Below are 13,488 nucleotides of genomic sequence, written 5' to 3' on the forward strand. Positions count from 1 at the left end.
ACATGTCTACGTAGTTATATTTAGTGATGACATCTTGGTTACTTCAACATCAAACACAGATGATAAGTTATTACAGGCACGATCTGTGGTCTGAATACAAACGTCACATATAAACATTGCGCATCAGTGAACACAAAAGGTTTTTAATGGAGGGTGTGGGTGCAACTTTTTAGTTTTGCTGTCAGCAAAGCAGAACTTACCATGATTCACAGCTCAGCTACAATAAAGGCCAGGGTGTCATGAGAAATAAAATTTTATTTATTCAGAATAAATGCACATATTGAACCACATGCATCTGAACTTCATAAATATGTTTTTCATACATTTGGGTCAGTAACAGATCAACGAAAGCACTGGCAGGAATAATTTAACTATCCTGGTCAATTTTGCAATGCTCCATGCAAAAATGTAACTGTAATGTAGCTTGATGCTTTCCATCTACAGTTAGCTGCTACTGATGCTTTGAGATCAAACTTAGGTCTTAGTTATCAGTTTCATGATGTGAGTTTTGAATGCCAAGCTTGCTTTTCCATTTAATACTGTTGACTCGAGGGTCACTAAGTTGGCTGCATTGTCAGATGACTGCATCATTTTAGGAAGCTGCGGATCAGATATGACAGTAAAAGGCAATGGAGTTCAAAACCGTTTGTGTTGATGTCAGCATCTAAAAAGGTCACAAACAAAAAAAAGTCATGCAACCTGAGCCGGTGAGTTCAGGTTTAAGGATTAAAAACTTAAGACAAACTTTTGTATTACATGCAGGAGTTAAAACCCAGTGTCCTTGTGATATTAAATAACACTTAAAACAATTCACCTCATTACAACAGGAAAATTCCCATATATCCCAGAGCCAAAAAAAAAAAAAAAAAAAAGCCCAACTTTGTGAATTATAAGAAACCATTTGTGTAGTTTACACATTTTTGTGTAGTTACCCTGAGTGAGTGCTATGATCTCTCAGTTGGAAAGCAAAAATACATTAATACATGAAATAAGATGGTAAGACAGACAGTAACAAACATTTCTAATTGGCAACTGTATCAATCATATGTCACTTGTCACAACATAGGCAAAGTTTTGACAGTAAAAGTCAAACGATTGTTTCTTATCAGTATTTTCATATATTGAAGTGGATTGATATGCAAGATGGCTGCCCCAACAAAAATCTAATTGCACGGTTCCCGGCTCCCATCTTAGCCCTTTGTCACTACGCTTTCTATATCCAATTGGAAAATACATTGTCCAATTCTTAATATTTACACCCAAACGTACTGATGAGGGTGAAGTTTTCCCATTGATTTCTCAAATGCACCCCCCCACTACTGCCCATATTCTCTAAAGGTTTTCCACAATGTCCACATCCTTTAAAATTCCCCCGTAAACATTTTATTCTGGTTTTTGCTTATTGCAGAAACTCTAAAGCATGACCAGACAGCAAGACAGTCTTGCTGAAAGCGTTGTGTTTAGAATAAAAGTGATTCATAACATGTTGTACCAATCAGAGTGTAAAAACAGTTTAACATGAATTTCGGTCTTGCATCGTCAATTAAGGGCAGACAGGATTGTTTTTTTCTGGGCTTTGCATTTAACTGCACAAGTGACACGAACACATCTGTACAACTACAAAGAGGGGAACCTCAGCTCCGAGATATCAGCTTCAGGAGAGCTGCCGCCGCTGCGGTCGCTGTAAGTGTCCCTGCAATGAAAGGCAAAAACATAAAATGAGTATTATAGCAGTAAACACCTGACAGGGATTGCTTTCATATGGTGCAGATGCAATGGTGATGCTTAATTTTCACCGGGAGATGTAACACCCACGGGACTTTGGACATAATTACACAGCATAATAACACATTGTACATTATGACACCTACTTAAAATATCCCTGTAAATTACAATTCATGTTCACAAAGCAAATAAATTTGAACTGATTTGATGTTCACAGTTTAAAGCTATTGCTACAGAAGTAAGCAACAATCCAACATCAAACAACACAAGAGAAAATATATATAGATTTAAAACAATGAAATGAAATGCCAATAAAACGAGAATGGAACAAGTTCATCTCTAAGACTTTATAAGAGCTGGATGAACTGCTGGCGCATCACAGTTTACCAGTTTCATTTTAATTTCCACTAACCAACTTTTGGATGATGTACAAAGTGCTGTCTGAGCTTACCGTGGAGAAAGCCGACAGCCCTTGTTCAGATAGCTCTGGAGTTTTCCTACAGCAGCCAGCAGGAGACCAAAATATGGAGGAGAAGGTTTGATGGGTCTTGAGGTGAACTCTGGATGGTACTGCACTCCAACAAAGTAATTGTGGCCTGAAACAAAAAAAGCAGACATTTTGATCTCCCCTACGTTAGGCCTCATAAGCATGTGACTAAACACATCGGTAAAATATTCATATATCATAACAAAAGGACAATTTGAGGAAAGCATATTCAAGAGAAAGCATGATGTATTTATTGGTGGCAGCATGCGGATGCTTGTTTTCTATAACACTTTCCACTTACCCTCCAATTCAATGATCTCCATTCTCTCTCCTTCCTCATCCTGACCAACAAACTGAAGACCCTTTGTTTCAAAGTGGTGCTTCAGCTCAGGATTCACCTAAAACAAGATTCTTTTATGATCATTCAAGAATAGATCTGGACCTAAAGAACAGAAGGATTAAAAGGGAACCTCAAGCTCCCACAATTACATAGTATGAATTTGTATTGATATAATACTTTTGAACTTGTGTGTTCCCAGAAAAGAAAATAAAGCTTTGAAACCTTATTTTCGTCTCTACCTCAAATCTGTGTCTGTGCCTCTCCTCAACATACTCAAAGCCTCCGTACAGTCTTCCTGCAAAAATGAAATATCAGTCATCAGAAACACAACAGCTGGAAAGTCTAAAAAGTCAGTAGTCGGTTTATTTCAGGAGGATACATACTCATTACACTGTTGTTGGATTTGAAAATCGTCCGCCTCTTCCCCAACCTCATAGTGCCGCCCATCTGCCCTGGGTTGTGCTCTGGCATGTCAATCACCTGCCAAGATCAAACAGGATGTTAAAACCATTCAGCTGAAGACTCCACTGACATGATGTGATGTGATATGAGCACTGTGGGGAGAGAAAAAGAAAACCTACCACCGGGTGTTTGGATTCGGGATTAAATTCTGTTGAGTTTGCGTCTGAAAAAGATAAGCGAAATTGATCTAAGCTCAAAATCAACTTCGCAGTACGACTAAGGATATTTCATCATTAAATTAGAAACCACAGGAATTAAACGTTTCTTGGCAGTGTGTCCAACTGAACTGTGCAATTACTCACCTTGCCATCCAAGAACATTGCGGGCAAACTCGCACACTGCCAGCTGCATGCCCAAACAGACCCCTGCACAAAACAAGACCAGCAGGATTCTTGCATAATGAGCGCTATTGTAAGGACTCATTAATAAAGAAAGACTTGAACAAGATCCCCACTGAGCACGACACTTACATGGCTAACATTACCGTCTCTGCATATTATCATACTGTGCCTATAAAAAGTCTTCACGTCTCTTTGGACTTTATTTCATTATTTTACAACTTTTGAAAGTTGTAAGTGGATGCCATTAAGTTTTTTTTTTATTTATTTTTTTTTTTTAAAAGAAACATAAAGCAAAGATGCTTTAATGTCAAAGTGAGAACAAATCTCTATAATAAGATCTAAATTACATACAAACCTACTCACAAAGCAACTGATTGCACAATTATCTGCTCTTCAGCATTATTTTTCAGTCTCCTTTGGCAGAAACTTGAGCTTGGAGTCTTTGCATAGACTGCATCTGTAACAACTTCATACACCTAAATACATTTTTCTTTTCCTCCCTTGTTCTTGAATGATCGCTCAGATAATTTCAAGTTTGGTCCTAACTTTCTCGATTCTTTTGTGGCTATCAAATACATTAACACCGTGTATATTGTTTGTAGCAGCTTTGGCAAGTTCGAGTTCTCAGGCAGACTGTGGCAGATGTTCCTTCAAGATTTTAATTTTGCCCTTCACTAACCTTCCAGGGCATTTTGCACTGAAATATCCCTACAGCATGTTGCAGCCATACAGGTGATGGGCAGTGAACTTAATATCCAACATCTACATACTTTGGGCTTCACCAGCGATGGTTTAAGTGTGGTGTCAGAGTGGTTGAATACTTGTGCAATCAATTATATGTTGCTATTTTTTTTTCATTTGTACTTAATATTAATCCAAGACGTTTGTTTTCACGTCTCTGTTAGGCTGTGTCAAACAACATCATCACATTAACAACATCAACTGTGACTCAGTCTTGTACGACAACAAAACATGACAGTTCAAAGCAACAAATACTTTTTACAGTAAAGGCACTTTAGCTTTTAATTTAATTCTGTTATCTACAAACACTGGCATAGCAACACAACTATGAAGCTGCATCATCAGTCGACAGATAGGAGGGAACAACATGTTTCATGTCTAGTCTTCATCTGTTTCACTTATGAAATGCATGAAATTTGAATGTGAAATAATGGAGAAGGCAGAATTTATGAGACACAGTAGTTTCCAATCTCTCTTACCCAGGAACGGCTTATTCTGCTTCCTCGCCCAGTTAATAGCCAGCATCTTTCCTTCTGTCCCTCTCACACCAAATCCTCCTGGTACCAACACGCCACTGTGAGGAGGAAGAAAAGAATGACAGTTCATTTCATAAAAGGTGCTCCGGGTTATTTTTTGAGAAAATATGACATAATACAGTCATCTAGCACTTTATTAGGAACATCTGAATACCTGCTTATTCATGCAATTATTCGAAGTATTTGGCAGCAGTGCAATGCATTAAAATCAAGTCGATACAGGTCAGTAGCTTCAGTTAATGCTCACATCAAACATTATATTGGTGAAAACAAAATGTGATCTTGGTGACTTTGACTGTTCGTGCCAGACAGGCTGGTTTGAGTGTTTCTGAAACTGCTGCTCTCCTGGGATTTTCACACACAATAGTCTCTGGAGTTTTTACTGAGACTGGTGGAAAAAACAAAAAACATCCAGTGAGTGACAATTCTGCAGATAGACACCGGGTTGATGAGAAGTCAGGTTGGACTAGTTCTGGTTCAAGATAACAGGAGAGGTACACTAACTCAGAGAACTACTCTTTATAACTGTGATGAGCAGAGAGGCATCTCAGGATGCACAACACGTTGAACCTTGAGGCGGAACAGCAGACGACCACGTCAGGTTCCCCTCCTGTCAGCCAAAAACAGAAATCTGAGGCTGTAGTGGGCTCAGGCTCAACAAAACTGGACAGTTAAAGACAAGAAAAACACAGCCTGGTCTCATGAATCTGGATTTCTGCTGAGGCATGCAGATGGTAGGGTCATAATTTGGCATCAACAACATGAATCCATGGACCCAAACTGCCTTGTGCCAACAGTCCAGGCTGGTGGTGGTGTAATGGTGTAGGGAATGTTTTCCTGGCAAACGTTAGGCCCCTTAATACAAATCAATCCTGGTTTGAATGCCACAGCCTGAGTATTGTTGCAAACCATGTGCATCCCTTCATGGCCACAATTTACCATCTTCTAATGGCTACTCCCTGCATGATAATGCACCATGTCATAAAGTAAAAGTCGTGTCAATCCGGTTTCATGAACATGAGAGTGAGTTCAGTGAACTTCACTGGCCTCCCCAGTCACCAGATCTGAATCCAATAAAACATCTCACGGATGTGGTAGAACAGGAAATCGGCAGCATGAATGTGCACCTGACAAATCTGCATAAATGTGATGCTATCATGTCAACATGGAGCCAATTCTCAAAGGAATGTTTCCAACATTTTGTGCAATCCATCCCAAAAAGAAATTAGACTGATCTGAGAGCAAAAAGAAGCCCGACCGTGAGTGTATAAACACCTGTACAGAGAGACTAAAGACAGTCTGAGAATTTACATTAACATGTCTGTTTATCTGAGGTAATGGTGGGAGACGTAACATGTACTTGAATGCAAGATTTGCTGATAGTGATACTACTATCCTCACAGTTTCACCCGTATTCACATAATACCATTTTTCTCATGATAATTATGTGTGTATAATTAGGAGACTTTGAGCATGTAAGTGCAGACTTCATTTTTCTTCACACTTAGTGATCAGAGATTTTTCTATGGCACTAAACACTTTGTGCTCATCTCAGGAATGATAGGCTGCTTAACTGCAATCAGTCTGGTAAGATAGTTCAAAAACCTACTTTATGGCTACTGGACTAAGTTGCTGTCTAACATGCAATTTTCTTTTTTGAGTTGCTATGTGTTCAGAAATGATCAAAAACTGATTACAGCAGGACACACTGGCTTTTCTCCACAAACTCTTACAACTAATGCATAAAAAAATCATTACCAAAAGCATCTTTTCTTTATTAAAAAAAACAAGAAAACCAATAACCTACAACCCTTTCTTTGATTGCAGTCTGCAGACAAACATCCCCATTTTACTGCCCAGTTGAAAATAAGCTTTAAAACTCACAAATTTAAGTTCTTTTTTTTCTGAAAAGTAATAACAAAACATTGTGCATTTCTTTAAAGCACAGAAGTCCTCACTGACTCGTTTCATGAAGCTGTGTGAACCACCGGGGATGACAGCACTCTGCTGCCATCATGTGGCATGAATAGCACTGGATCACCAGTGTCAAACCTCTTCCAAGCCTACTGGCACCTGTGTTCTCCCGGGTATGTCTACTCACTCGGAACTGCAGAGCTTTTGCCAGGCCTCGTGATATTTCACTGGCTCATCTTGCAGAGTGGTACTCTCCAGGTCTGCAGAGTCGATGTACTGTAATACCAAACACAGCATTTGGAAGGAGATCAGTCAACATCATGGCCAACAGACTGAAAAACTGTAAGGCACTATTCCAATTCTGAACTACAAAGCAGTGATGCTAATTCCAGACATGAATATGCAGAACATAAAAAGCGTGAAATGTTTCCATACCTTGACCTCTAGCTTGTGATTAATGGCGAGGGCTGAGTGCTCAAGGGCCTTAATGACTGAGGTGTAGGAGTCGGATAGCTTGGTGTACTTCCCCACCAGGGCTATGGAAACGTGTTCCAGGAGACGGTCAGATCTGAGCAGAGAGGAAGATGATTCACAGAACTGACCCGGTGCATCATTGAATCATAGTCATAGCCTCAGAGCTACTCAAAGAAAAATTCAATGTTCAGTGGATTTTACTTTACACTTCCAGTGTGCTGTAGTGACTGAGGAACATTTTGTCTTTCATAGTTCTACGATCTTTGGTTTGTAACAATTCCTAGAGGTGACAAACTGTCTCTGTGGTTAAACTGACTGGTCCATTACCTGAAAAAGTAAATCATTTGTGTCCATATCCTCACTTTTCGAGCAAGACACAAAACTAGGGGGGAAAAAAGTCAGTGACAAAGACAAGCCTCCTCACCTATCAGCCATCTCCTTCCACTTTGTGAGCATTTTTCTTGGTCTAGTTTCGACATGCAGGTTCAGCCGCTGACAGAAGTATCTCACGACACCCTGCTCCTCCAGCAACAGAGGCACTCTGTAGATTGAGGCGACATCGTGGACACAGATCACCTGGAAAGAGTTACAAAACATGTTATTTCAGTTGTACCTGACAGTAGGGCTGAGCAATGTCAACATTTATACACTGTTATTACACAAAACAAACAAACAAAAAAAGTAAAGTCCAACACACTATCAACACTTTATTAAATAGCCATGTTTCAGGTGAGATGCCTGTTGAAGGTCGCTTGACAGATTTTTGTTTTGCATAATTGTTTTTCCCTGCTATGTACTTGTCAGTTTCCTGTTGTGGATCACAGACTACTCCTTCTTTTACACTGTGATTTTAACTTGTGACATATAATTGTCCGTAAACAGGCTACCTGATGAAATAAATGAACGTATGAAAATTATTCTACATTAACATTACATCAATCTCGAAATATACAGTTATTTACTTGATGTGGCTTTAAGTTATTTTTAAATTTCATCTCTAATGCTTATCAGTATTTAAATCAAACTCCATTGCTCTTCCAGCAAAAGGCACCAGCCAGTGCCCAACACTTTCACACATCATCAGATAACAATTTTATCAAATATCATTCAATTATAATTGATACTGACAAACAATGTGGTAGTAATTAACCTTGCTTCCATAGCTCATGTCCTTCTAATATTGTATGTACTGTATACGTCTTCTATTATCAAATACATTGTACCCTACCACAGCTGCAGATGTAAGTGGACAACAGGAATAGACTAGATCATAACTAATATCGGCAGCATGCTCTGCACACAGAATTTCAAATGAAGTTTACTGTAAAAAAAAAAAAAAAAAAAAAAAAAAAAAAAATCATGGTACTTCACCTGTGTGGGCTCCACGTGACAAAACATGGAGATCTTCTCCTTGACAGCCGTTTCTAGGGGCGTTGTACAGCGGCACATAATCTGACAAAATTTTATATGTTATTTTTAAATCATATTATACAACAGGACCAAGGTACAGTTTCAAAGTTGCCTATGCAAAGATCATATCTTAAACTTTATGTGTTATTTTTTTTTTTTTGTTTTATGCCATGAGATGAAGAATTACCAATTTATCTACACGTAAAGGGAAAGATAGCATAGTGGGTTTATATGGGGTTAATATCTGAGGCATGGGGGTGAGCAAAGATTAAGAACAAATAGTAAATCTGACTCACCAGATCTGGAGACAAGCCCAGTCCTCTGAGCTCTCGGACACTGTTTTGAGTTGGTTTGGTTTTTTGCTCTCCTGTAGTGTTTGGCTGGGGACAAAAGCAAATTCACCTCATAATGTTAATGGTGCTGGTTCGACTGTTCCAATAGCTCTTGTCCTTTAATTCAAAAACCATAACAAAACCTAAACTACAGTAAATTGTAATAATAATGCTGAAACAATCACCCTGCAAATATCCTGCTCCCTATCTTATTTGGTGATGAATACATGATGTGTGTGTTCATTTGTCCGCCATACCTGTGGTATCAAGCTGACATGGATGTTGCAGAAGTTTTCCCTTTTCACCTTGAACTGGAACTGTCTGAAGGCCTCGATGAAGGGCATGCTCTCGATGTCCCCCACTGTGCCTCCCAGCTGTTGACACAAAACACCAGCTTAGACCACAGAACTGCATGTATGAACACCCAGGATGGTTTCTCAGCACCTTGCATACTCTGACTTGGAAAGTACAGAATTCCGTCAGCTGCACCCAGTCCATAATACTGTCAGATGTGCCTTTGATTCATGCTGCATGAAAGGAACTGCTGGAGGCAGGGTAATAATTTAACTTGGTTTACAAGGGTGCGACCATTTTCAGCTACAAATTTACAAGAGATGAAATACTCCTACAGCACATATTGTCAAACAAACACTTTATTTCTACCACTACCATGACTGGTTTGAGTTTTCTGACTAAATAAAAAACAGTCTGTAGTCTCTTTCCTTCCTTAAACAAGTGGATCATTTCAGACTCTCCTCGACAAATGAATCTTTAAATTCCTTGATTTTTCAGTTTAGAAAAATATTGTTTGTTTTTCTGCTTCATTGGCTCATCCACTTGTGTAGGTTCAGCAGTTTCTCCCACTGTTCGCCGACTGAGCCAATATTTTCTCTTGCTTGAGGCAACATGCTTGATTTAATTTCTGATCGAAAACCTCCTCCATTTCTTTTTAAACAGACTAGCAGAAAAATGCCCTGGTCAAAAAATAATTTAAGAGCGGCCCATGGCAACAAGACACTTCTGACCTTAGAAAGACTGTGCTCAGTGTCCTTTCAGACTGAATACAAGATTCACCTCTGCCTTGATAGAACAACTTACCTCAATTACACAAACTTGAGGCTCCACACCATCATCATCCACTGAAATCCTGGCTTGCTTCATTACCCACTCTTGGATAGCATCTGTGATGTGGGGTACCACTGAGAAAACGGATGCGGGTAAATACAATCAAAAAGTCACGTAAAAAAAATTTGCATTGCACATTGGACGCTCTCTGTCCTAAATATACACATAAGAATACAAATATCCCACAAACAGTCACAAAGAAAAACACATAAAGCTGCTTTTCCTAATAACCTGCTTTGTATCATAGTCTCCTTTCACCATCAGCAAGTTAAATACAGCAATCTCTAACCTTGTACGGTCTTGCCAAGGTAGTCTCCCCTTCTCTCCTTGTTGATTACAGACTGGTAGATCTTTCCAGTGGTGAGGTTGTTGTCTTTAGTAAGACGGATATCCAGGAAACGCTCATAGTTCCCCAAGTCAAGATCCACCTCCCCGCCATCATCAAGAACAAATACTTCCCCTGCACAACATGGACACAATAGGCATTTATCATAGGGTTAAGAAACTGCAGATCCAAAACTGGAAGTAATTCAGCACTTTCTCGTTGAGATGATATCAATCATATTGAAAAAGCTTGACTCAATGCACTTCAGCTAAGGGGGCGGTCTGTCTACCAACTAGACCGTGCTCTCACACTGCATCTTGTCAAATATGTCAAAAACTGTAGAACTCAACCAAACAATAAAGGAAATGAGCAGATGATACCGTCAAGGACAATTAAAAAAAAAAAAAAAAGCTACCTTGTGGAATACACTCAATTACCCACCATGTTCATATGGTGAAAAGGTGCCAGCATCAATATTGATATAGGGGTCGATTTTGATGGCTGTGACGTGAAGGCCGCAGGACTTGAGGATTGTTCCCACGCTGCTGGCAATGATGCCCTTGCCAATGCCAGATATGACACCGCCGGTAACAAGGATGTACTTCATAGTGGCATGTGAAGACTTAACACAAAAAAAAAAGGCAAAGTAAATAACCTGCATAAACACTTTTTACTATACCTCCCTGGCATTTCTCAAACTGCTCAACTCAATCTGTTCAACCACATGTGAGATCAATATAGATATTATGAGCAGTGGTAATGCTATATTATTCAAGTGGATATTAAATTACAACTCATTTACAGTATTGACCAAACTACCAGAAGCCTTACATGTAAACTTATTTCTCACTGTGTTTTCAACTTTTACCAATGCGACATGAAACAACCCTGAATCCGCACCAGAAAATATTAAAAGGCAGTCAATTCGGCAGCAGGTAGCAGGTTAAGCTACCATGTTTTCAAACTTGGACTTGGAGCTACAAATTTGTTTACATCTGGATAGCTGGATTATGCCTTTACATTGACTGGACACATAAAGAATGACGACACTGAACATTGAGTACATCGGATTAAAATCAAAAGGTATCGCAACCTCAACTGAAAATGTGTTTAAAGCGTCTCACATCTGACAGTCATTGCAGTTTGAACTGTTATTTCAATTCCCGCCATTATATTTAATGATATGAAAATGAAGATGGCGGGAAATACCAGTAACGCAGTAAGCGCGCAAATGTTAGGGAAACTTCCGTGAGCCCTCTGGGTAATTATCATTCCATCAATCTTTATGCCAGTGTTAATTACAACGTGAGGTTAAATGCACACAATTATACAACGCTGTTTAACCGGAGAGGCTGAAAAGTAAGACCCAGCTTAGTTAGCTACTGTTCTCCGAATTGCCAAACTGTTTTTCCTCAACCTCAACCAAACTGAGTGTTAACATTTAATCCACACTGAGATGACGTAAATATGCCCAGTCTACAACAAACAGCAGTTCAGTTAGCCAGCTAGCTAACAATTTCGAGACGACTAACTCTGCAACATTTTTAGCTGTTGACAGCCTTTCTAAGACAAAACGTTGCTCCCTTAAATCCAAATAAATCACACACAAACTCACTTAACGGCTACAGAGAAACCGGCGTCCAAAGGTGTGTTGACAGGTGACGTTTATCTCTGTATGAAATTTATTCTATTACGAAGCACCAAACTCCACGTTTCTGGTGCAGAAGAAGCACGTGGTGGTTCTGAGGTTGACTGAGGCTCACAGTTCCGCCTTGGTACAGTTTGTTTCTTTCCGTTTGGCTTTTTATGGACGACTTTATGCCCTCTTCTTTACCTCTAAGGCAAATCTCAGTCGACCGCCCCCACAGGATCCACCAATGAAATCAGGGTTGATTACTGAGAAAGTCTTCCTGTGAGGCTTTTCTGTGGGAAGCAATTTCCAATTGCGCCACAGTGTCGTCACCGTGTGACATCACATGTGTTGGAGTGAATGAAGTACTTCAAGGTCAGTGCAAGTGTACGTTTTTGCAATAGGATGGAAAGTAATAACAAATTATTTGCCTCAATAAAACATAATCAGTTAATCATGTTTTCTTGTCCCTGTCCAGCAAGTTGACGTGTTTGCCAAGATTATTGTTGGACATGTAATCAAATACCATCACATTTGCTCATCACTCATCACTATTTACTATCAAGTTACAGAAAAAAATGCATCTTTTTTTATTTTACTAATAAATTCAAAATATCTTGATTATTTTTTATCATCATTTTTTATCAATTCTGTCACATGCTATTTTTCTGTTTGTTCTTCAAACAATCTCACCACCAGATGGCATATGAGTTCTATGTAGCATTATTATGTGGCATTTATCTAGGCTAAATTGAGCTCATGCATATGATTATTCACAAGTAATGAACTAAGTGAGTTTATGATATCATGCATCAGATATAGCAACATGGAAATTAATGGCATAAATGTACACTTATAAATTCTGGTTTGGTCAAGTGAGGCACAACAAAATAGAGCAATAGTCCCTAAAAACCCTCTTCATACAGTAACACTGTGTCTGAGAGATTAAAGTTTTCCTTCATCTATTCACTGTCGTGCTGCTCCAGTTTTGCTATGGGTAATGAGAGTGGTGATTCTAATTCATTTCTGTCCATGATCTTGATCTAATTAAAGACCTCATCCCTGCCACCTCATTTTCATAAGCTGTTCCCTTCAATTACATCTGACAAGTGAGCACAGACACACATTAACCTCCAGCATGAAGAGGTACTGTGCTTCCCTCATTTCTCTGCAATCTCAAGATCACAAAGAGGGCAATTCAAAGGTAATTCCACTTCTTTGAATTCACCTTTTTGGAAAACACATCAGTGGATGACAGTGCACAGTATTACTCACCCACAGCACTGTGTGTCTTTTGATACAGATCACAGGATAGAGCCATGCAATGCCGTGTTTTGCAAAGTGTTTTGGTCATATGTCTGACTGTGGCCAAAGTCAGCTGTAGCTCATCCTTATTTGTTAATGATTGTCTATAAATGTTTGTTTTTTTTACCTTCCACAAAAAATGAGAGAAGCCAAAGAGTCTGGAGAGATCTGAATACTGAATGAAACTTTACTCAAAATAACTCCAGGCTATAAGTCTTTCAGAGGGCGGAAATGGACCTGACCTGATTTATCCAGCTAAATCATAATGGAGCTCATACAAAATTGATCGACTTTGCTACTATTAAAATGGACATAACATCATATATAGCACTGCTAGCTTA

General features: G+C 39.1%; 1 protein-coding gene across 2 annotated transcripts; it reads right to left on the bottom strand.

The window, feature by feature from the left end:
* Positions 1 to 237: 237 nt before the first annotated feature.
* Positions 238 to 13,172, bottom strand: LOC111651154 (CTP synthase 1-like). 2 transcript variants are annotated; one of them, XM_087172604.1, is made up of 18 exons: positions 13,118 to 13,172; positions 10,654 to 10,834; positions 10,177 to 10,347; positions 9,861 to 9,961; positions 9,020 to 9,136; positions 8,727 to 8,810; positions 8,392 to 8,472; positions 7,445 to 7,596; positions 6,982 to 7,114; positions 6,734 to 6,822; positions 4,576 to 4,670; positions 3,317 to 3,379; positions 3,134 to 3,177; positions 2,936 to 3,032; positions 2,792 to 2,847; positions 2,514 to 2,610; positions 2,177 to 2,321; positions 238 to 1,693 (listed from the first exon to the last, which is right to left on the bottom strand). In XM_087172604.1, exons 2-18 carry the CDS (start codon positions 10,817 to 10,819, stop codon positions 1,618 to 1,620), a joined length of 1,767 nt encoding a protein of 588 aa, XP_087028730.1. In that variant the 5' UTR covers positions 10,820 to 10,834; positions 13,118 to 13,172; the 3' UTR covers positions 238 to 1,617. The 2 variants fall into 2 exon arrangements, with proteins under 2 accessions (XP_087028730.1, XP_023256886.1); XM_023401118.2 differs by lacking the exon at positions 13,118 to 13,172 and adding an exon at positions 11,828 to 11,986.
* Positions 13,173 to 13,488: the final 316 nt, after the last annotated feature.

This window comes from Seriola lalandi, unplaced genomic scaffold, assembly GCF_002814215.2.
Source record: "Seriola lalandi dorsalis isolate HSWRI2012SDOR001 ecotype SW California unplaced genomic scaffold, Sedor1 jcf7180002053444, whole genome shotgun sequence".
Lineage (NCBI taxonomy): Eukaryota > Metazoa > Chordata > Actinopteri > Carangiformes > Carangidae > Seriola > Seriola lalandi.